General features: G+C 46.8%; 1 protein-coding gene across 1 annotated transcript; it reads left to right on the top strand.

The window, feature by feature from the left end:
- The first annotated feature begins 274 nt into the window (after positions 1-274).
- Positions 275-22,794, top strand: DHRS11 (dehydrogenase/reductase 11). Its single transcript, XM_033172198.1, has 7 exons — positions 275-472; positions 14,323-14,532; positions 16,142-16,236; positions 17,306-17,435; positions 18,850-18,942; positions 20,212-20,277; positions 22,540-22,794. The coding sequence occupies exons 1-7, from the start codon at positions 341-343 to the stop codon at positions 22,579-22,581; spliced, it is 768 nt and encodes a 255-aa protein (XP_033028089.1). The 5' UTR covers positions 275-340; the 3' UTR covers positions 22,582-22,794.
- The last annotated feature ends 963 nt before the right edge of the window (positions 22,795-23,757 follow it).

Below are 23,757 nucleotides of genomic sequence, written 5' to 3'. Positions count from 1 at the left end.
GCAGAGGAGCCTTCGCCAACCTGGTCCCCCCCCCCCAAAAAAAAGGACCAAGACGAGCCAGGCTGGGCGTGGGTGCAAAGAGTTCTGCCCGATCTGGCCGGTTTTGCCGAGGAGCCGAGCTGCGCGCTCTCGTTCTCTGTGTCTCCAGCAGAGGCTGCCCTTGGCGAAAGAGGCGCGTAATTACGCTCGTCTGTCCCGCCTCTCGGCGGGGATCGTCGCTGGGGTCTTGCGCCTGGGCTGGCGGAGAGGAAGGAGGCGGCGGCCGAGGAGGAGGCGGAGGCTGGCCGGGGAGCCCCGGCGGACGGGCAGCCGGGGCAGCAGGCGGGCGCGCGGGCGGGCCATGGAGCGCTGGAAGGGCCGCGTGGCGCTGGTGACGGGCGCCTCGGTGGGCATCGGCGCGGCGGTGGCGCGGGCGCTGGTGCAGCACGGCATGACGGCGGTGGGCTGCGCCCGGAGCGTGGACAAGATCGAGGTAGCCCGGGAAGAGAGGAGAGAGCAAGAGGAGGTGTGGGGAAGAGGAGAGGAAGGGAGGAAGGAAAGGGGGATGGAGAGAGAGGAGAGGAGAGGAGAGGAGAGGAGAGGAGAGGAGAGGAGAGGAGGAAGGGAGGGAGAGAGGAAGGGAAAGAGGAGAAGGAAGGAAGGAAGGAAGGAAGGAAGGAAGGAAGGAAGGAAGGAAGGAAGGAAGGAAGGAAGGAAGGAAGGAAGGAAGTGGGATAGAGAGGGGAAAAGGTAGGAGGAATGGGAAAAGGGTGAAAGGAGGGGAAAAAGGAAGAGGAGAAAGGAAGAGAGAGAGAGAGAAGGAAGAAGAACCGGAAAAGAGAGAAAGAACGAAGGACGGGAAAAGGGGAAGGGGAGAAAGAGAAGGAAGAAAAAAAAAGGAAAGAGAAATGGGAGGGGAGAGAAAAAGAAAGCAAGGATGAAAGGAAGAAGGGAGGAAGAAAGAGGAAGGGGAACTGAGAGAAGAAAAGAGAGCAAATAAATGGGGAGATAAGGAATGGGAAGTAGGAGAGGAAGAAAAGGAAGGAAAAGATGGGGAGAAAGAGGAAGAAAAGAGAGATACAGGGAGAAAGGGAAGGAAAACTGGGGAGGAAAGGAAAAGGAGGGAGGGCGGAGGAGGCGCAAGAAGGGGAATGGATGAAAGGAGGAAGGAAACGGGAAGGGGGAAAATAGGGATAGGAGGAGGGAGAGGCTTGGGGGGAAGAGAGGCAACCCAGGGGAGGGAGAAATGGAAGTGGAGGGGGGAAAGAAGGTGGAAAGACACTTTTGGAAAAGGAGGAAAGAAGAAAGAGAATCGGAGATAAGGAAAGAGGGGAAGGTGTGTGGGGAGAAATGGGTGCAGTTATCGCGAAGGGAAGGTGTTTTAACCAGGCCTTTTAAAAAACTGCAAAACGGTGGATGGAATTGTGTTAAGAAGGGACAGGCTGAAAGAGGGGAGGGAGGAGGGGGGCTTAAGGGTGGTGGGGATTTTTTTGGGGGGTGGGGGGAATCTTCTTTATTGGTTCTCTCAGAAGGGGAAGAAGACTCTAAAGTATGTAGGGGGAAACCTCTGCCTGACCTCTCCCCGCCCCCTTCCTCTCCATCGCCTTCTTTCTCTTCGCTGCTCCCGCATTCATTCATTCATTCATTCATTCCGCTAACAATGCTCAGAACACATGGCGTGGAGGGCGGACGAGATTCTGCCTCGCTTGGATCTGTTTACTGAGCGGGGACGTGGGGGGATGCGTGTGTTAAATTGGTGAATGAGGGGGAGCTGCGCGTAGCAAGGGAGGGGGACAAGCACGCGCCGTTGGGGTGCAAAAAGCAGAAAGGGATGGGATCGGGGCGCGTATTTTCCATTAACTGAGCAGATAGGGCAGAATGGAAGGCAGACAGAGGCGTCTTTGCTTGCAAGGGGTTTCCCCAAAGCAACCCTTCTCCTTTGTTGGGGGGCGGGTGAGTGGGTTAAAAAGTGCAAAAACAACCCCCCCTCTACTTTTAGCCTTTTACAGAGGAAGGTGTTCTCTCTATGTGGTTTTCTTTAAATTGAAAATTAAATCTCCCAGTGTTAGAAGAGTTTCTCATCAAAAGGATTGTCTACATATTGAGTCGTACACCTTTTTTCCTGGTTTCTAAGATGAAGACACCTTTTTATATTGCCGGGATATATATAAAGTCCCGTTACACTTTTTCCAAAGATCATCTCGACTTGGAATAATTAGTTTCGGTTGAATGGCGGCATTTACTTTTCGCAGAAAGCTTAAAGGCAATGCCATTTCCTTAAAACCAATCTTATCTATCTGCCTGTCTGTCTGTCTGTCCGGATAGATATACGGCACGCTTTTGAATTTATTTCAGGCCCCATCAGCACTTTACATTTAAAACAGCGTTATCCCACTTTTAAGCAGCCATGGCTTCCACTCAAAGAATCCTGGGCACTGTAGTTTGTTAAGGGTGCCAGGTCCATGGCAGAGAATCTGCTTTGCACGCAGAAGGTGGCAGGTTCAGTTCCTGGTATATCAAATGAGAAAGACGCCTGGCTGAAGCCCTAGAGCTGCCAGCTAGTGTAGGTGAGAGATGGGGAACTCCACCTGTCCCAGGTGGCATGGTTAATGGTATGAATTGTTGTGTAGGAGCATCTCCTGGAGGGTCACAGGTTCCCCACCCCTGTTCCAGCATTCTTCAAGTTCCCCCAGACCGTTGTTGGACTCCAACTCCCTTCCTTCTGGGCCATTGGCTGGCTGTGGACAATGGGAGTTGTAGTCCAGCAACCTGGGGCTCCTGAGGTTCGACTAACGCTAAGCCTAAGATTGTGCAGAGGCAGAAGGACTTATTTTGAGCCAGCTCAAAGTGGAAAGTGTGCCAGCACCCAGCTTCCCATCCTCAGTGGGGCAGACCCAGAGAGTGTCTTAAAAAGGCTGGAGGAGTCCCTGTTTAGCGGGCGGTTCTGCAATCTCTTGGAAAAATCAGATAGAATCTCTGAGGGCAAAGTGTGCAGAGGAGTCAAAGGTTGCAGGTTTCAAGCAATTGCATGGTTTATTTGTGTTTGGAAGGAGGGAGTAAATATTGGCATTTCCACAGTGCGCTCTCTCTCTCTCTCTCTCTCACTCTCACTCTCACTCTCTCTCTGTAATACTTTGAGCTGGAGGCTCTAAAAAGTTAAATTGGGGAACTCAGTGCCACAAAGTTTGGTGATGGTCCCCAAAATAAGGTCTGTTCACAGGTTGGGTTTTAAAAAACAACAACCAGGGGTGGGGGACTCCCGGCCCTCCAGGTGTTTATGGACTACAACTCCCACCTTCCCTGATCGTTGTGCAGATTGGCTGGGGCTCATGGGGGCTGTAGTCTGACAACACCTGGAAGGCACCAGGTTGGGGAAGGTTGATGTCTAGATTGCTTCTGAACCAGGCTACTGGTTTCTCTGTCTGAGCCTCTGTAGCCTTGCCACCCCACTCAGTTTGCCCCTGTGGCAGTCTGATGCTGCTGGACTCTCTGAAACTGGGGGGTCTCCTTCCCTGCAGAAGTGTTGACTGACACCTTCATTATACTGTACAGCTTCCAGCTTTTGACACTTGAGGTGTATATTTTAAGGACCCACCTTGTTTTTGTTGCCGTAAGTTGTTTTTAGGCTGCTTTACTGTTGTCACAGGGACGCGGGTGGCGCTGTGGTCTAAGCCACAGAGCCTAGGGCTTGCCGATCAGAAGGTCGGCAGTTTGAATCCCCGCGATGGGGGTGAGATCCTGTTGCTTGGTCCCTGCTCCTGCCAACCTAGCAGTCCGAAAGCACGTCAAAGTGCAAGTAGATAAATAGGTACCGCTTCAGCGGGAAGGTAAATGGCATGCTCTGGTTTGCCAGAAGTGGTTTAGTCATGCTGGCCACATGACCCGGATGCTGTCTGCGGACAAACGCCGGCTCCTTTGGCCTATAGAGCGAGATGAGTGCCGCAACCCCAGAGTCGTCTGCGACTGGATCTAACGGTCAGGGGTACCTTTACCTTTACCTTTTACTGTTGTCACCTGCCCTGATTCATTGGAAATGTTTAAGTAGAAGTTGGATGGCCACCTGTCAGGGATTCTTCAGCTGGGATTCCTGCATTGCACGGGGTTGGACTAGATGACCCCTGGGGGTTCCTTCCAATTCCACAATTCTATGATTCAGTAATAATAATAATAATGATAATAATTTCACACTACAGATACAGTAACCACCAGTCCATGCATCTTCAGTTAAACATATGTTAATATAAACCCTCTAAATAGGGTTTTGGTACAAAACTGATGTCTCACTAAATGTGCCTCGCCTTACCTGCTTAGAACAACAATACTTTACATCCGTTGTAGGCTTAAAGGATTAAAAAAAAAAACCAAAATCAAAGTCACAATAATTTCAGTGCCTCTCAAATGGAGTGAATGTAGAAGCCGGTTAAAATGCCAGATCCTCGTTGGTGTAAAGTTAATGGCACATCTTTTGCTGCGTGTGGCTCAGAGATGCCTGCATGCAATGAGAATGCAGGAGAAAAACTCATGCATGTATTTCCGCCTTCTGTACAAGATGCGCAGGAGCCCCCTTGGAAATATGGAAATAAAACTGGTGCTCTGTTATCAGGTGGTTGTGGCAAGCTCCTCAAGCGCCAGTATCCGTGTCAGTGTAACCAGGCCGGCATTCCCGGTAAATTGTCCACAGTTTAAAAGTCGTTTATTAATAACCCAACCCAGGTGAGTGAATGGGTTGCGTGCCGCCAACAACGCGTGTCCAAAATAATTTCCAATATGTTGTTCCACTTTTCCCAGTGTTTGACATTCTTATGGGTCCATTTTTTTAATTGTTCTGTATGCTTATATCCCACATTTCCTCTAGGGAGCTCAAAGTGGTGTGTATGGTTCTCCTCCTCCCCCTTTCGTCCTCACAAAAACCCTGCGGGGTAGAGCAGGTCGAAAGCCTCTAACCATTACATCCCACTGACCCTTTTATTCCACCAGCCCAGTGTTCTGCTTGCAGGAGTGTGGCATAGTGGTTAGAGTGGCAGTCGTGAAGCTTAGCGGGGGGGGGGGGGAGAGACTTGAAACTGAATCCCGATACCACTGCAAAAGGTCAGTGGGTGTCCCATTCACTGTCTTTCAGCTGAACCTACCTTGCAGGGAAGCAGAGTGGAAGCAGAACTGTGCCTCTGGGCTTTCCATTCCCCCCCACCCCCACAAATCCTTGTCATTATATATGGCCAATGGACAATCCCCCCCCCCCAAGGCAAATTCCCCCTTCTAGCTTCTACAACCTGCCACCTTTCTGCATTCTCCATCAGGATGAGCAAAGGGCAAAGAATGATTAAATCATAGAAATGTTGAGTTGGAACGGACCACGAGGGTCATTTAGTCCAACCTTCTTCAATGCAGGAATCTCTTGCCTAACGTGGGGCTCGAACTCACGACCCTGAGATTAAGTCTCACTCTCTACCGACTGAGCATGACCAGAACAGCATTAGAAACTCAGATATATAAGCTAATCACCAAACCTAGGGTTATGGTCACCATGACAGAATGCCTAGGCTCCTTTTTTTCTTCGCAGTGAAATTTGTTGCTGCTGCTAGTATTTGCTTCATTTATATTTTAAAGAAAAAAAATCTAGCGGTTTATAGCACATTCAGTATCAAAGAAAGCAATCCAGAATAAAACAAAGCCAAGCTTCAAATCCTTCTCTAAGCAACGTTCGGTTTTCGCCATTTTGTGGTTTGCCTCAGGGGCCGAAATGTCTTGGGGCGGCCCTGCAGAAACGCAAAAACACAAAAAGAGGGTTCTGGCGAGGAGGTTTGGCTTGGTAAGAGTCTCGAGGGCCAGAAAGAAAGGCATTTGGCCCTCAGGCCTCAGATACCCCATCTGTGTTTGAAAGTGTTTTCTAGGGTAGGGATGGCAAAATATCAACTTCACCCACCCTGGGTCTTCATGGACAGCAAGGGCGGTCCTGTTTGAGCTGAGATTCGGCCTGCTCCATGACAACATTCCTAATATATTGTGTCCCTTTGACTGCGATTCCTGGCTTTGTCCCTGCAGGCTGCATGCAAACTACGAGCCCTGGCGTGGCAACTGGCTCCCTTTTGCAGAAATACTCTTTTGTAGATATGTTATTGCAGGGGAGTGCTATATCTTCCACGTGGCGTTGGGCACTCCTGGCTCAGAGGTCAGCATCCAGTGTATATTTAGCTCTCGGCGTGCACGCCCAAGTAGTGTGGGCGTTATCAGCCGGCGCTGTAATCCTGTCTTGCAAGGTAATCAACCCTGGGTTGGGCCAGGCTTTGGGGGATAAGGTATCCTGCAGAGCCAGGCACCAAAGAGAGTGATGCTTATCAGTCACTCCCTCTGCATGGCCCTGGTGTGTCACCCAGGGCTTGAAGGTTGGAAGGTTCAGGACCATCAGAAAAACATTCTTCTTCTTCCTTCTTCTTTGGCCAAGTAAGATTGTCTTCCATAAACATGGTTTTAACAATGAGTCCGTAAGTGGCTGTGGAGGCCAATTCTGGATCCACACGTCCTCCCACAGTGGGGACACTGGTTCATCACGGTGTGGATTTGTCAAGCGTGCCTTCCTCTTAGCACGTTTCTCCCTTGCGTCCTGAGTTCGAGTGTCTTCAAAGCCCATGGCACCTTTGGTCAAGGCTGTTCTCCAACTGGAGCTCTCGCAGGCCAGTGTTTCCCAGTTATCGGTGTTTATACTACATTTTTTAAGATTTGCCTTGAGACCGTCTTTAAACCTCTTTTGTTGACCACCAGCATTATGCTTTCCATTTTAAAGTTTGGAATAGAGTAGTAGGGCATGTCATTTAAGGACGGAAAATTTTATTTTGTGAATTTGCTCAATGAGGAGGTCTAAAAATATGTAATTGCACATGAGGAATCCAAATCTGCAATTATTTTTATGATTGGTTGATGATTAGCTTGGTAAATTGAGATTTGTTTGAAATACACTAAAAAAAGCCAAAAATTCGCATTTTGAAGCAAAGTTAAAGTTTTTAATCATTTTATACAAGCGAAAATATAAAGAAATTTTATTTCCAGCTGTAACAACATATCATTACTTTATCTTATAACGTCCTATTATGGTAAAAAAAAAAGAATAACATTAATTGGAATTAATAACAAGTTTCATCAAGTCCTGTTTTGATTCATTTCTTGACAAAAGCCGACGACCTGCTTCTTGGCCTCTCTGCAGCCTCCGTGACTTGTTTCACACATCTTTCAATCCCTTGACCATGACAAGGCCACTGAGGAACTTGCATAGGCTTGTCAATAAATTCCTTTATTTCTGTCAAGGTCATTTTGCATGTTAATGGAGGTTCATAAACTCCATCAAACCAGTCTATCAACTCCAATAAGTTTGAAGCAGAGGTGTTTATAGAAGGTGTCTTCCTTGGACGTTCTGAAAGGTCTCCAAATATATCATCATTGCCACCTCTCAAATCGATGATCTTTTGAATTCCAGCTCTCCTTTCTTCCTTATTATTTGAGCACAGCAGTGTCTGAATTAACATTTCACTAAATGCATACCACGCTGAACGCTTAACAGTCGGCAAAACAGCAGCCTTGTTTTGCAGTCTAAGCTGTTGCAATTGAAACAACAAATGACATGGGCCTTCTATCCACAAATGTTTTACTTTTATATTGAACCAACACGGATAGTACACATCAACAATGTATTCTACAATCAGCCTTAAATTATTGAGGTTTTTGCCTTTTAGGCCATGTTTGGAAACTCACAAGCGACAAAGTCTGTTTGCTGTTGTAAGCCACCTTACAATGAATTTGAATTTCAAATTCATTAGACAATGAATTTGAATTTCTTCAAATTCATTGTCTAATGATGACATCAATTTCTCCTGTGCTCTCTTTACTTTATTGTGGTCAACAACAAGTTTCGTATTCTCTTCAGTGATCAAGCCAATATCAATAAATGCAGTGGTGGTAATTGCAGCTGTGGCACGAAGACCAACACCGTATCTGATGCTCTGCATAGCAACATTAGGAATATCTAATGTATTGTACTGTTTCTCTCCATTAGAAGTTGAAGGAGCTGCTAAATCATAATTTGATTCACTTCCATCTTCTGTATCAGATTCTTTTTCATTTCCAACCCCGGAGGAACTTTCTTCATGTGATGGAAAGTGAAGAAGTCTGCAAACATTCCTTTTTCTATTCAGCATCAGCAAGTCTTGTTCTCTCAACTTCTCCTCGCTTTTGCTTCTTTATCAGTCTGTTATGTTCTGGAAAATCTGGCAAACCAATTTGGTGTGGTCCAATAGAACCAATATTGTTTCTCTGGCCTTTAATGAAAGCAAGTTCTTTCACTGGGATCTTCTTGTCTTTAGAGCATGTGCAATTAATGTGAGCTTCTTTTGTGCAATCTGTAGCACAGCCAAATTCAGAGCACATAATGATTTCACATTTGCAATTGAGAATTGAGAGCTTGTCAAGTTTTGAAGCAAAGGCTTCTTTAATATCTAACTTGCCCCTTCCAAGAGATATGTTTTCTGCTTGCTCTCAACTTTCTTGAATCTTTGCTAATACTGTAACTCTTGAATTCACAACAGGGAAAACAAAAGAACAGTTTGCTCGTTCCCATTTTTCAAGTACTTTAGGCTATAAGTCTTTTGCAACACTGGCAGCTGGATAGTTTCTCATATCCTCACTTACTTTGTTCTCTCAGCAACAGTCCATATCTTAACATGTCTCGCAAAGTTGGTAATTCAGAAGGCAACATGTCTCTTCCACTTCCAATAAGGTTGCTCATATGTGTGAATGTTCCCTGTCTTGTTCTCTTCTTTGTAGTCATAGTGAAGCAGTTATCACTGGTTGTAGAAAGCAAAAAAGAAATCGCATACCATTGTATAATATTAGAATCATAGAATCCTAGAGTTGGAAGAGAGCACAAGGGCCATCCAGTCCAACCCCCTGCCAAGCAGGAAACACCATCAAAGCATTCCTGACAGATGGCTGTCAAGCCTCCGCTTAAAGACCTCCAAAGAAGGAGACTCCACCACACTCCTTGGCAGCAAATTGCACTGTCGAACAGCTCTTACTGTCTGGAAGTTCTTCCTAATGTTTAGGTGGAATCTTCTTTCTTGTAGTTTGAATCCATTGCCCCGTGTCCGCTTCTCTGGAGCAGCAGAAAACAACCTTTCTCCCTCCTCTATATGACATCCTTTGATATATTTGAACATGGCTGTCATATCACCCCTTAACCTTCTCTTCTCCAGGCTAAACATACCCAGTATTAATAATACAGATAACTACATATTAACAATTAATAATATTAATATTAATAATACAGATAACTACAATACATATATAACAGAACTACAATATCTTGTAATCAATTTTAGGCACTTATCAACATCTGTTTTCATGAAAATTTGGGAATAACATATACGTTTAAATGACAGAAAAATAAAAAATAAATAAAAAGTAGGAACTTTTCACATAGATATTTACCAAGCAAGACCTAAATATTTACAAGTAACCAAAATATATTTCAAATTACCTAATCATACCACAACTTTTTAACACCCCTCAAATGAGGATTTTTAAAGATGAAAAATTCAACACGCCCTAATAGAGTAGCTTCTTTGGAAGATGATAATCAGGCATCCACACAACGTGACCAGTCCAACAAAGTTGATGTTGAAAAACCATTGCTTCAACACTGGTGATCTTTGCTTCTTCCAGTACACTGGTATTAGTTCGCCTGTCTTCCCAGGTGTTGTGCAAAAATTTTCAAAGACACAATTGATGGAATCTCAGCCTGGATATATCAATTGGTTGGAGCATGTTCTGCTGGTTTTGTTCCACGTAGAATTGCAGTGAAACGAAGCCCTCTCTCTACATGACTGAGAGAGATCTGGGCATCAACCGACTGTATAATTGACCTCAGCATCTTCTTCCAAATCTGGTTTCTACGAGGAATAGCTGGCGGCGAGGAAGCCTCGCTTCTCTGCCGGAAGCCTCGTAAATCAACCTGCCTGTGGGTGTCACCCGTTTGTGTACTTTTGCTTTTTTTAAAATTCAAAAGGGGTGTTCGCTTCTCTCTGGAAAACTGTTTTGCAGTCCCAATTGGAAAGTCGCATACGGCTCTGTCCACACCCCCACTTTGAAAAAAATCTTTAAAAAGGATGATAAAATGCAGGGAAAGGTGCAGAAAAAGGCAACCAAAATTATCAGTGAGGAGGGGAGGGTTGGAGTGCCACCTGACCTTTGGAGAAAGAGCATAAGAACCTCGGAGGAGTCGTGCATATGGGTCAGGCCAAAGCGGAGCCCCCCTAGCCCAGCATCCTGTTCTTACTGTGGCCAAGCAGATGCCATGGAGGGAAAACTGAAAGAAGGTCCTGAGTGCAAAAGCAGCTTCTCCCCACTTGCAATCCTTGTATCTCAGAATTGTGCCCCTTTCTTCCCTGGATGGAAGATGGAGAGGGTGTGTGTGTAGAAGCTAGCCCGCTTTGCAAAGATGACATTTGCATTCATCTCCCCACCCACTTTTGTGCCTGGCCCCATCCACACCAGCATGCGGCCCCTGGGAAGTTGCCTAGAAGGAATGCGGCCCTCAGTCTGAAAAAGTTCCCCGTCTCTGATCATTTCGCAGCGATGTTGGTTATGAATGGGTTACTCTGCCTGCAATTGCACTGGTGAGCTTATCCCATCTTGGCTAACTTAATGAGTTCTAGTTACAGGTAGGTAGCCGTGTTGGTCTGCCGTAGTCAAAACAAAATAAAATAAAAAATTCCTTCCAGTAGCACCTTAGAGACCAACTAAGTTTGTTCTTGGTATGAGCTTCCGTGTGCATGCACACTTCTTCAGATACCAAGGTGAAGAAAGCACATGAAATTTTCATGCATGCACACAAAAGCTCATACCAAGAACAAACTTAGTCGGTCTCTAAGGTGCTACTGGAAGGAATTTTTTATTTTGTTTTGTTTTAATGAGTTCTAGGAACCGGTCTCTTTTAAAATTTGAGATTATGTCTTCCTTCTCTTTTCCTTCCGGTCCTCCGAGAACCTGACCAAGGCAGTCTTTGCAGAGATTAGCAAACTCATTTAATAATCTGCAGCTGTTTGGAATCTCGCCTTCAATAAGATTAAATCGGATTAATAATGGGTTTCAATGCCCCCTTCAGGAATTACATTTTTTATGTAAAGGAAGTGCATCATCAGTGAGCCTGAGCATGCTAGTCCACCTTCTTTTGTCGCTGTTCAGATGAACCTCCAGCTTCTGGGCATTGGGAACCTTGCGTTAACAGATTGGCTTGCCTGTGCTTAACCGTTCTGGGTAGAAAATGAGACACAGGGAAACCTCTTTATACCAAGTTAGACCACTGGCCCATCTAGCTCCATATATTGTCTACACTGACCGGCAGCAGCTTTCCAGGGTTTCAGCGAGGGGTCTCTCCTGGAGACGCTAGGGATTGAACCTCCTGCATGCAAAGCAGATGCCCTACCATGGAGCTCTTGTCCTTCACCTAAAAATAAGTTAAGATTCTAGTCCTCATGCCAGTCCGGAATCAAATAGGAAAGTAGGGGGCCACCACCTTAGTTGGCTCATTAAAGCTCTCTATTGTCTACACAGACCTGCAGTAGCGATTCATGGTTTACTTGGAGATGGTTGGGATTGAACCCAGAACCTTCTGCATGCAAGGCAGATGGCCTACCCACTGATAATAATAATAATTTATTTTTTTTATACTCCGCCCATCAGATTGGTTGCCCCAGCCACTCTGGGCAGCTTCCAACAAAATACAAAGGGAAAAGGGGTGGGGAATCAAACATTAAAAGCTTTCTGAAACAGGGCTGCCTTTATATGTCGATGAAAATGTATATAGTTGTTTACCTCTTCGACATTGCTGGGAGGGCATTCCACAGGGCGGGTGCCACTACCAAGAAGGCCCTCTGCCTGGTTCCCTGTAACTTTAATTCTCGCAGTGAAGGAACCGCCAGAAGGCCCTCGGAGCTGGACCTCAGTGTCCGGGCTGACAGATTGGGCGGAGATGCTCCTGCAGGTAGGCAGGGTCAAGGCAGTTTAGGGCTTTAAAGGTCAGCACCAACACTTTGAATTGTGCTCAGAAACATACTGGGAGCCAATGTAGATCCTTTAGGATTGGTGCTATATGGTCCCAGCGGCCGCTCCCAGTCACCAGTCTGGCAGCCAGGTTTTGGATTTGTTGTAATTTCCGAGTCACCTTCAAAGGTAGCCCCAGGTAGAGCTCATTGCAGTAGTCCAAGCAAGAGATACCGGTAACCAGAGCATGCACCACTCTGGCGAGACAGTCTGCAGGCAGGCAGGTAGGGTCTTATCCCTACCTTTAGAGCCACAGCCCTTTTGCTGTTTGACCCACCACTAAGTTTCCATGCCAACGAAATGCCGCTACGGACATTGCTTTGTGCCATCGATTCCTGACCGTCAAAGTGGCAGAGTAAAAACAACAAATTGCTTAGATCTGATTCTTTATTTTTAGCATGCCAGCAGTCAAAAACCAGAGCCCATTTTCCAATCACAGCAATTTCTCACTTGCTGAGGGGCTCGCTCTCTCTCTCTCTCTCTCCCCCCCCCCCAGTACAAGGTATAATCACTGTGTGAATGATTTTTAATTCTCCCCTTCCTTAAATGCAAGTTGATCGATTCCTTTGATTCTTCCTTATTCAAATGATGCTCAGAAAAAAGAGAAAGGCTCTGTCAGCTAGAGCTCAAACCTTCGCCTTACCTCGCCTGAGGATTGCGCTCCCCCCCCCTTCTGAAGAGCTTTGATGCTCACCGGAAAGGACACTCCATCTCTGACCTGTCAGCCCGGGAGACGGTGACAAGCTTCAGGAGAGCGAGGAAACGTCATGTGATGTCTGGATTCCACAGCCTCCAGCGGAGGCACAGAATCTGGTCAACGTGGGACCTCAGAACCTCAGGGCTGATCCCCTTCCCTTTCCTGGCGAAACAACAAAAATAACCCAGTGGTTGTTTTGCTGTTAACTGGGGTCAAGGACTTCTTTGAAATGTGGGATGGATCTGTGCAATAATGCCCTGAAACTCTTGCCTGCTGGTTTCATTGAATGACCTTGAACTCTTCTTATTGCGATGAGAGAGGGGCGAAAACAGACGTCCACTTTGTCGTCGACATCACCGTCATCTGCACTCCATGCTCTGGTAACTTCCAGACTGGACTACTGCAGTGTGATCCATGTGGGGCTGCCCATGAAGGCGACTTGGTAAACTTCAGTTGGTTCAAAACGCAGCGGCCATATTGCTGCCTTCAGATCCCACAGAAGCCCTGTTTGAAAACAGCTGCACTGGTGGCCAGTTTGCTTCTGGGGCTGACTCAAGGCGCTCACAGTGTTTCAAGCCCTAAATGACTCAGGCCCCAAATACCTGAAAAACTGCCTCCTTCCCTACAGACCTTCCTGGGAGCTAAGAACGGCAGGGGGTGCCCTCTTTGTTGTTCAACCACCCTCACTAGCTCAGAGGGTGGTGACCCAGGACAGGGTCTTCTCTGTGGCAGCCCCTAAATTGCGGAACTCCTTCCTCACAGAGGTGCATCTTCATTGCACAGCTTCTGGTGAACACTGAAGACGCACCTCTTTATAACAGCGGCACTTGAGGTGTATATTTTTAGGACGCCAGCTTATTTCTGCAATTTTAAGTTGTGAAGCCTTCCTATAGCTAGTGCTCAAGGATGTGTTCCAAGATGGTTCATTAACCCAGAGGAAGCTTTCATGCGCCATCCATGAGGCACTTCCTCGTGTCAGCTCCAGGCTAAAACTAAGGAGAGCCAAGGTCAAAGGAAGCCTGTCTGGGAGAAACTTTGATGTCTTCTGATTTGTCACCTGAGGCAGTGATGGCTGCCTGGCTTGTGACTGAGCAAATTGAGGGGGGGGGGGAGGGAGGGAAATGTCAACCGATTCCCCTTCTCTTTTTCATACGTTGTTTTCATCCCAGAATCTCTCTTTCTTGCCACTCCTTTTCTTGCCTTCGCTTGTCTTGCTGTCATGGCCTTGTTCGATCACCCTTAGTCAACCTGTGGCCCTCTGGAATGTTCTTAGACTCCCATCAGACCTTGCCGCGAACATGGGCAATGGTCAGCCATGATGGTACCTGTGGTCCAGGGTTTCCCAAACTTGGGTCTTCAGCTGTTTTTGGACTACAATTCCCATCATCCCCTGACCACTGGTACTACTAGCTAGGGATGATGGGAGCCATAGTCCAAAAGCAGATGGAGACCCAAGTTTGGGAAACCTTGCATGGTCCATCAACATCTGGAGGGCCCTTGATCTCCCACCCCTGCCTTTATTAATTCCACCCTGATCTTTTCACCTATGTCTCTTCTAGAAATTGGCAGCAGAGTGCCAGAGTGCTGGCTACCCGGGCACCCTCATCCCGTACAAGTGCGACCTCTCCGTTGAAGAAGAGATCCTCTCCATGTTCTCCGCCATCAAGACCCTCCACCAGGGAGTTGATGTCTGTATCAACAACGCTGGCTTGGCCCGGCCAGAGCCCTTGCTCTCTGGCAAGACCGAGGGTTGGAGGACGATGATTGACGTGAGTAGATAGACCAATCCAATCTGTGGTTGGTTTTTTTTTTTTTTTAAGTGGGTTTGTTGGGTGCGAACCCCTGTTGTCACTTTTCACTCCCTGGCCTAGATCAGCACCCACCGTCCTGCGCCTTGAGAGGCAGAAATATAGAGAGTGCAAGCACATTGCTTTCCCAAGGCACCTGTGTGAATGTCAATGCCAATAGAAGTCATCTGAGCCTTCCAGAGCGCAATAGAGTTGAAAGAGGAAGTGGGGGAAGAGTGCCATTCTTCCAACTTCCTCCATCAGCTCTATGTGTTTTTTCAAGGGAGAGAAGGGTAGCCACCTGCAAGGGAGCAGGGCGTGATGGTGGCGAAAACTTTGCAAAGTGAAAACTTTGCAAAGATGCTGAGGTGTTATCTCCTGCTATGCAAGAGCTAAAGACCAAGCACTCATTCAGAATCATAGAATCATAGAATCATAGAGTTGGAAGAGACCACAAGGGCCATCCAGTCCAACCCCCTGCCAAGCAGGAAACACCATCAAAGCATTCCTGACAGATGGCTGTCAAGCCTCTGCTTAAAGACCTCCAAAGAAGGAGACTCCACCACACTCCTTGGCAGCAAATTCCACTGTCGAACAGCTCTCACTGTCAGGAAGTTCTTCCTAATGTTTAGGTGGAATCTTCTTTCTTGTAGTTTGAATTCACTGTGCAGTTAATTTACAGTACAATATGTAACCCGCCTTGAGTCCCATCCAGGAAAAAGGTGGGGTATAAATAAATTAGTAATAGTAGTAGTAGTAGTAGTAGTAATAATAATAATAATAATAATAATAATAATACTACAATGGGATACATGGGATACATGTCTACTGAATAATCTCTTTATGTTTAATGGAGCTTACTTCTAGGTAAGTGGATACAAGTTTGCAGCCTAGACTTTGGCATTGGGAGAAAGCAGGATCCTTGTGCCTTTGACGGCTCAGTGGCAGGCAGAAATTCACCAGGTTAGAAATGCCTTTTCTAATAGGGAAATACCGTTATGGGGGAAACTTCCCCTGTTCACATTCAGTCTGATATTTTATTATATGGGTGATTTATTTTGGGCCCTCACTCCACCTGCAAAAGACTGCACACATTCATATATGACACAGAGCACAAGTGCAAATTCTGCAAATCTCTTGAGAGGGGTTGGAGGGCCCAATCCACATATGGTGTACCAAGCCCAGAAGATCCTTTGGGCAACCGTGTTTGGGGAGTTAATTTTCATCAGGATCAAGGCATATGCCAAGGGAACGTTAAAAAGCCTTCATGCCTGCATCTCATGGTGCTGATCTTTATCAACCACCCAAGCAATTATTTAAAAGGAGAAAAAGAAAAAACACCTTGGTGCGCAACTAAAACCCTCAATTAACTTACGCACCTAGTTTTGGCTCTAAGGTATTCTAGCAAAATAGCTAAACCTTATCAGTTTCTAGGTTTGCAAATGTAAAAAAAAACCACCCCAGTATTAAAATGATAAAAGTTGGCAATGGAAAGGAATAGCACAGTGCTTCCCTAGCCTCAAGAACACTTACCGAAATGCAAAAGCCTCGATTAATTTCTAGATGGCGTTGGGCTTCTCCTGCCTTTCAGGTGAACGTGATGGCTGTGAGCATCTGCACTCGGGAAGCCTACCAGTCCATGAAGGAGCGAAGCATCGACGATGGCCATATTATTAATATTAACAGGTGGGCAAAAGCAGAGCGAAGGGATGGCGCAATAGCAATGCCCTTGAGTTAAATTTTCACGCAAGATGTCTAGACTAGCTTACCCAGATGGTGGTGTGTTTGTAGGTTATTGGTGGCTTTGTTTTTTTATGTCTTAAATCAGGGGTCGGCAACATGCGGCCCATGGGCCGAATACGGCCCACGAAGACCGTTTTACTGGCCCACGAAGACCGTTTTACTGGCCCACGGGCCGCCCCCAAAGCGAACTGCCCGCTTGGCGAGTCCCCCGCTCGCTGCGCTAAACCAGCACAGTGTGGGGACTTGCCGAGCAGCGCCGGAAATTGCATCTATGGATGTGCAGATACCGGAAATCGCATCTGCACATGTCCAGACGCCAAAAATTGTTTCTGCGCAGGCATTTCTGGCATTGCACTGTGGCAGTCCGGCCCATGGACGATTCCGTGGGAGTGATCCTGCCCATGGCCGGTAAACCTTGCCAACTCCTGTCTTAAATAGTTGTTTCAGCTGCTTTTGCCAATAATTTTATTGTTTTATTCTTTTTGTCAACCGCTTTGAGGTTTTTTGGGTTTTTTCTTTTTCTTTTTACAGTTAAGCAGTACAGTGGTACCTTGGTTTGCAAACAGTCTGGTTTGCATACGTTTTGGATTACAAACATGTCAAACCCAGAAGTACGTGTCCTGGTTTGCAAACATTTTTTGGATTACAACCCATTTTTTTTTGGATTACGAACAAAATTTTTTTGGAGGCCCCATTGGCAAAAGTGCGTCTTGGGTTACAACCTGTTTTGGTTTACAAACGGACCCCCGGAACGGATTATGGTTGTAAACCAAGGTACGACTGTATATAAATTGTAGGGGGGGAAAAGATAAATAAATGTGTGAATTATAGTGGCTAAGCTAAATGCTGTCAAGTTGAGGGCTTGTTTGCCAAACAGGGAGGCCCAATGAGTCCTGCACGCCAGAGTTTCCGCACACCAGTTTATAAAGTCATTACTTTCTGTGGAGTTTTACTCTGTTGTTCTGCATCGAGGAGTTTTATTTTCTCCTCCCCTTTCTGGGTTCCTTTGCAGCATGAATGGCCACAGCGTGGTCCCTCAGTCCGTCGTGCATTTTTACAGCGCCACAAAATACGCAGTCACGGCGCTGACCGAAGGGCTGAGGCAGGAGCTCAGGGAAGCGAAGACGCACATACGAGCCACGGTGAGTTTAGCTCATGCCCACTCTGGGTTCGCCAGCCTTTAGCTACTTGGCGCATCAGAGATGGTGCCGTGGGCGTCAGCGGCGCAAACGGCGTGAGACAAAATGGCTGCCGTGGGCGAGGACATAGCACAAAATGGCAGCTGGGCTGGAGGGTGCAATACAAAATGGCCGCCACACCTGAAAGAGCAGGGGAAGGGCCACAATGGTCTCTGACCATTGGCCATGCTGGCTGGGGCTGATGAGAATGGGCCTACATCTGAAGGACACAGGATCTCTCTGCTGCGACGTCACTTGAGAGGAGATGGTCACATCAGAGCTCAGCGAAGTCAGGATGAATCCTTGCTGACTTAGGAACGCAGAAATATGCTTTATACCGAGTCAGACCATTGGTCCATCTAGCTCAGTAATGACTATGTCAGTGGATGGGGAACCTTTGGCCCCTTCAGAGCTTGTTGGGACTACAACTCCCATCATCCCTGACCAGCGGCCATGTTGGCTGCAGCTAATGGGAGAGAGGCCTGCAGGTCCTCCATCCTTGGACTACAGGGACTGGTAATGGCTCTCTGGGGTTTCAGACGGGTCTCTCTGTGTCCAGCCTGGAGATGCTGGGGATTGAACCTGGGACCTCTACCACTCAGCTCTAAAAATAAAATAAGATGCTAGTCCTCATGCTGGTGCTGAATTAAACAGGAAGGCAGGAAGGTGCTTTATACCAAGCAAGACAACTGGTCCATCTTGCTCAGTATTGTCTACACTGATTGGCAGCAGCTCTCTAGGACTTCTGGCAGAGGACATTCCCTACCTGAAGATGCTTGTGGTAGAACTTGAGACCTTCTGCATGCAAAGCACACACTCTGCCCCTGAGCTCTTCCCCTAAAAATGGAGCAAGTTTCCAGTCCTCATGGTTCTGAATTGAGGGCCTGTTTAAAGAATATCCCAGGAAACTGCCTTCTGCATCTAGCTCAGTGTTGCCTACACTGACTGACAGGGGCTCTGCAAGGCTTCAAATCGGCACTTTCTCTCTCGGCCCTACCTGCAGATGCCGGAGATTGAACCTGGGACCTTTTGCATGCAAAGCAGATGCTGTACCACTGAGCCGTTCCTCCTTGACCTAATGCAGATTACAGAGCCCCAGCATCTGCCGCGTTGCTGTTCGGCAGCCAGGCCTAATCTGCAGTTATTTTTCTCATCAGTGCGTCCGATCTGTCCCTTTGGATTGTGTATGGGGGAGCTCTATCCACTAGACCTCGAGTGATCATTAAGGGCTGTCTTCTTGGAAACACTGCAACAAAAACGGCCAATCATTTCTCCCCCCTACCCAAATCTTTTGCTCTGTAATGAAAAGAGGAGTTTGCAAATCCCGTTAGGGTGCTGTGTTTTGGTTTGTTTGTTCCTTCCCTTTCTCTTCCCTTAGTGTATATCTCCGGGACTGGTAGAAACTGGATTTGCTTTTAAACTCCACGATAATGACCCGGAGAGAGCAGCAGCGACGTACGAGAGCATTAGGGTAGGTGGCTGGGCGCGCATCGATACAACAGGCGGGGGAAGCAGATGAATTGTACACATTTGAATAATTTCGGTCTACGCGAAGAACCTGCTCTTGTCTGTGCACTGAGATGCCTTCTCAGCACTTCTGGCGGGGGTGGGAGAAGCGATTTATTCATTTACTTACACTCCACCTTTCATGCAAGGAGCGCAAAGTAGTTCTCTTCCCCCTGTTAATTCCTCACAGCAAAGTAGTTTAGACTGAGAGCGAGCGATTGGCCCAAGTTCACCCAGTGAGAGCTAGTCTGGCACACTAACCACTGCATCACACTGCCTCAATCTTTTATCTGTTGTCGTTACCAAAAAAAAGGACCTGCCTGCTGGATCAGGTCAAAGGCCCATCTTGATTCCTGGGGGTTGGACTAGATGACCCTTGGTGTCCCTTCCAACTCCACAATTATACGATTCTATGATTCAAGCCCAGCATCCTGTTTTTACAGTGGCCAAGCTATTTACTTGCTGCTTTATTTTCTGCATTTATATCTCACCTTTTTCTCCAAGGAGCTCAAGGTGGCATTTGTAGTTCTTCCCTTCCTCATTTAATCCCCACCACGACCCTGTGAGGTAGGTTAGGCTGGGAGGCAGTGACCAGTTCATGATCATCCAGTGAGCTTCACGGCTAAGTGGGGATTTGAACCCTGGTCTCCCAGGTCCAAATCTAGGGCTCTTAACCATTACGCCACACTGGCTCAATCTATGATCTGTTGCTGTTGTTACATAAAATAAACTGGCTGCTGGGTCGACCCAAAGGCCCATCTGGACCAGCGACCTGCTTTCACAGAGGCCAACCGCATGCCCCGAAGTGAAACCTGCAAGCTGGACCTGAGTTCAAGAGCAACTCTTCCCCACCTGTAATTCCCAGCAAATGGTATTCAGAAGCCTCCTGCCTCCTCCAGGGGAGGAGGTAGAACATCGCTCTCATGGCTTGGTAGCTGTGGATGGCCTTGTCCTCTATGGTTTTGTTCCTTCTGAAGTGACGGCCAGTTGCACGACTTTAAATATGAAATATACAAATTCATGAAGGAGAAAGGCTCCCGGGGGCTACTTATGATGCCAGCAAGCAGGCCACCCTGTAAGAAGCAGGAGATGTTGTGGGGTAGCAGTCTTTCGGAGGCGAGGGCCCAAAACCGTGAAGTGTATGAGCTTAGCAAGAAGTCTTTGAGGGTGCACGTACTCCGAGATCTGCTGCAACCAAACTAATTCTCGTTTCTTCATTTTCCTCTCCTTCCAGTGTCTAAAAGCAGAAGATATGGCCAACGCGGTCATATATGTTCTCAGTGCTCCACCTCACGTGCAGGTCAGTCGAAAATCTATGGGAAAATCTATGGAGGAGGGATAGCCAACTGACACCAAACTATGATATCAAAGAAAACATACTAAAGATGCAATACAGGTGGCATCTGACACCAGTCAAGCTGGCCAAAATGTATAAAACCATAAACAACCAGTGTTGGCGATGTAAAAAAGAAATAGGCACGTATATGCATATGTGGTGGTGGTGTAAGGAAATCAAAGTGTTCTGGGAGATGATATACAAAGAACTAAAGAAAATGATCAAATACCCTTTCAAGAAAAATGCGGAGACATTCCTCTTAGGTATGGTGGGCAGGGATATCCAGGTAAAAGACAGACTTATAATTATGTATGCTACAGTTTCAGCAAGGCTACTGATAGCAAAAAAATGGAAGTCACAAAGAGTACCAGATAAAGAGGATTGGCAATTAAAAATGTTGACATAATTTGGCATCAAAATACGAGGAATTAAAAGGGATAAGTGAAACGGAGAGAGAGAAAAACTGGAAGTTATTTAAGGATTATATCAAATTGTGTCGAGAAAGCCGATCTCTTGGCAGAATGGTAAAGGCTCAAATAAATGGGATAAGGAAAAAATAAATAGATATAAGGGCATGCAGACAGAACAAGGAACGATATAAATGCTGTAATGGGAAGGTTGAGAAGCAACAGTGAGGGAGGGAGGGGAACTAGTGAGGGTGGGGGGAAAGGGAAGTGAAGGTAAATGCGTGGTACGATGTATGTTTTGTTTATGTAACTTTTCATGTAATTTTTTGGCAATGTAAGGTATGAAATTAAATAAAGTGTAAAAAAAGTCAAGGCAAAAAAGAAAAAGAAAAAAAAGAAAAAGAAAAACCAGCGCAACCCCTTCAATTCAAGAAGAAGAAGAAAGGAAGGCTCCTAGGCCTCTGCATCTGTTGGTTGTGCTGGAAAGGACAGAGATACAGGGGTTATCTTTCCCTTCAGCTCGATGCGTTCCTCAGGATGGAGGCTGGCTCCGTGACGACCAGCCCTTGTCTCCTTCGTGCAGGGGATGCAGAAGAACCATAGAATTGTAGAGTTGCAAGGGAGGGTCATCTAGTTCAGCCCCCCGTGATGCAGGGATCCTGCCCGCAGCTTGCAAGCGGATTCTGTGTGTGGACCTCAGGCAAGTGCAGGAAAACTTTGGTCCTCCATATGTTGCTGAGCTACAGCAAGAATGGGATCAAGGGAGTTGTGGTTCAGCTGCCTCCGGAGGGTCAAAGGTTTTCCCTACATCTGGTCTAAGGATAGGCAGTGCTCAAAACTGTGGCAAACACACACACTCACTCTCTCTCTCTCATTGTGGCAACCGAGATTTCTCTCTTGTGTCAGAACCAGGGAATCTGTGGCTCTCTAGATGCCACTGGGCTCCAGTTCCCATGAACCCGGATTGACCGAGTGAAAAAAATTGTATACCGCTTAACTGTAAACGCAACCCAAAGCGGTTTACAAAACACCCACAAAATATACCAACATGAAATTACCATTTAATGTCAACATTAAAAACATCAGCTGGAGCTGATGGAGATTGGAGACGAAAATGTTTGAAAGGCTGTAGCTTCCCGACCCCTGATCTGAATGAAAAGGTCTTCATTGGTCAACAGAAGACCATTGGAAAGGGAGTGAAAGAAGGTTCCGGAACATAGCAGCAGGCCTTGAGAAAGCCCTTTCTTGAGTTCCTGGCAAAGGAGACTCAAATATCGGCAGAACAGAGAGAGGAGTTGTGGTATTCAGAGTCCTCTTAATAATAATAATAATAATATTTATTATTTGTACCCCGCCCATCTGGCTGGATTTCCCCAGCCACTCTGGGCGGCTTCCAACAGAAACCAAATACAACAATATCAAACATTAAAAACTTCCCTAAAAAGGGCTGCCTTCAGGTTTTTTCTGAATGTCAGGTAGTTGTTTATTTCCCTGACCTGTGATGGGAGGGCGTTCCACAGGGCGGGCGCCACTACCGAGAAGGCCCTCTTGTCTGGTTCATGGTCCGGCAAGAAGTTATTTTCTGGTTAATGGGAAATTCCATCCATCCTCCAGCAGAATCCATTTTCCTGGTACTGTGAGACACCTCACAGAGAGTGTGGTGCCATTTCTGGAAGGCGTCCAGAACAAATGCAACATAACCCCCAGATAGATGTACCAGTGGACACACACACTCAGAGCCTCCTTAAAATTCCTAAAGTGTTTCGTTCTGTTTCACTTCCACAACACTTTGGCTGACATGTGCCATTGTCTCTTCTAGATTGGTGACATTCAGATGCGGCCTACCGAGCAGGTATCATAGCAAACGGAAGAGGATTCGCTGCTGGTGCGGCACAGCAGGGGGTACGGAGCGCCATTGATCCGCTCAGGGTTTTCCTTCTGTGACGTTTTAAGTGCTGCAATAGGAAGAATTGATTCTCCCTCTCCCCCATTACTCTCCCATTTTGAGCCGACGTCAGCTGAGCGGAAACTCAAAATGGAAAGGCAGTGTTGATTGCAGAAGTCTTCTCCACCGTGATCCAATTCACGCGGACGTAACAGAGAAGCCGATCCCAGAATCCAACCTCAATTGATTTCAGGGGTGTGGGAGCTTAGGATGTTCAAGACAGCCTAGCTGGCGTTTGATGAATGACTTACCAGCTTCCCTCCATTGCTGAATTGCCGCCAACGTCACTCTTCTCTGTAAATGCCACGCGGAGCATTCTTTCCTCATTGCTCTTTGCTACCGCCCCAAACTCTCGAAACCACGAGCCTCGGTTTCTGCGTCTCTCTCCAATCCACCTGCGATGAGCACTGCAACAACAATTTCCCCCTTTGGAACTGCAGGTGCTGAGGATTCGCCTTAATATCCATTTGGCTAGAAAGATGCTTAAGCCACGAGTCGCCATTTTCTGCCGCAGAACAACTCTTGTGTCCCACCGCCATTTTAGCTGTTGTGACTTCCTTTCCAAAACAGAATCCTGGGAAGTACAGTTTGGAGGAAGGGAGTAACGGCGCTGTTAGCGACCGCTTAACAATTCCCCGATCAGAAAACTATACTTCCCAGCGTTCCTAGGGAAGATGGGGGACGGCTGTTGAACCAAATTGTCTGTGGTGAGGCTAAACCTCCTTCAAGGCCAGCCTTTGCCAACCTGGTGCCCTTCAGCTGCTTTGGACTACAACTCCCATCAGCCCCAGCTGTCGTTCAAAGGAGCTGAAAAGGCACCCGGTTTGTGAAGGCTGCTCTGGCCAGTCATGGGTTCCCGCACCACATTTTATGAACAGCAAAGTAATACAACAATTTGTTAATGGTGTATTCGGTTCATGTAAAATGTTGGGGAGGGGGTGTTTGTGTGTGGAGAGCAAACACATTTTTATAGAGAGAAGTGTGTATGTTTGTGTGTAGTGCAAGGGCATCTCATTGCTACTACCCACCCTTTTAAAACACAACAACACTACCTGGTTGTGCATTCCAGGAGAGGAACAGCGTACAATGAGA

Source organism: Lacerta agilis, chromosome 15, assembly GCF_009819535.1.
Source record: "Lacerta agilis isolate rLacAgi1 chromosome 15, rLacAgi1.pri, whole genome shotgun sequence".
Classification (NCBI taxonomy): domain Eukaryota; kingdom Metazoa; phylum Chordata; class Lepidosauria; order Squamata; family Lacertidae; genus Lacerta; species Lacerta agilis.
This window is presented reverse-complemented; position numbering and strand designations above follow the sequence as displayed.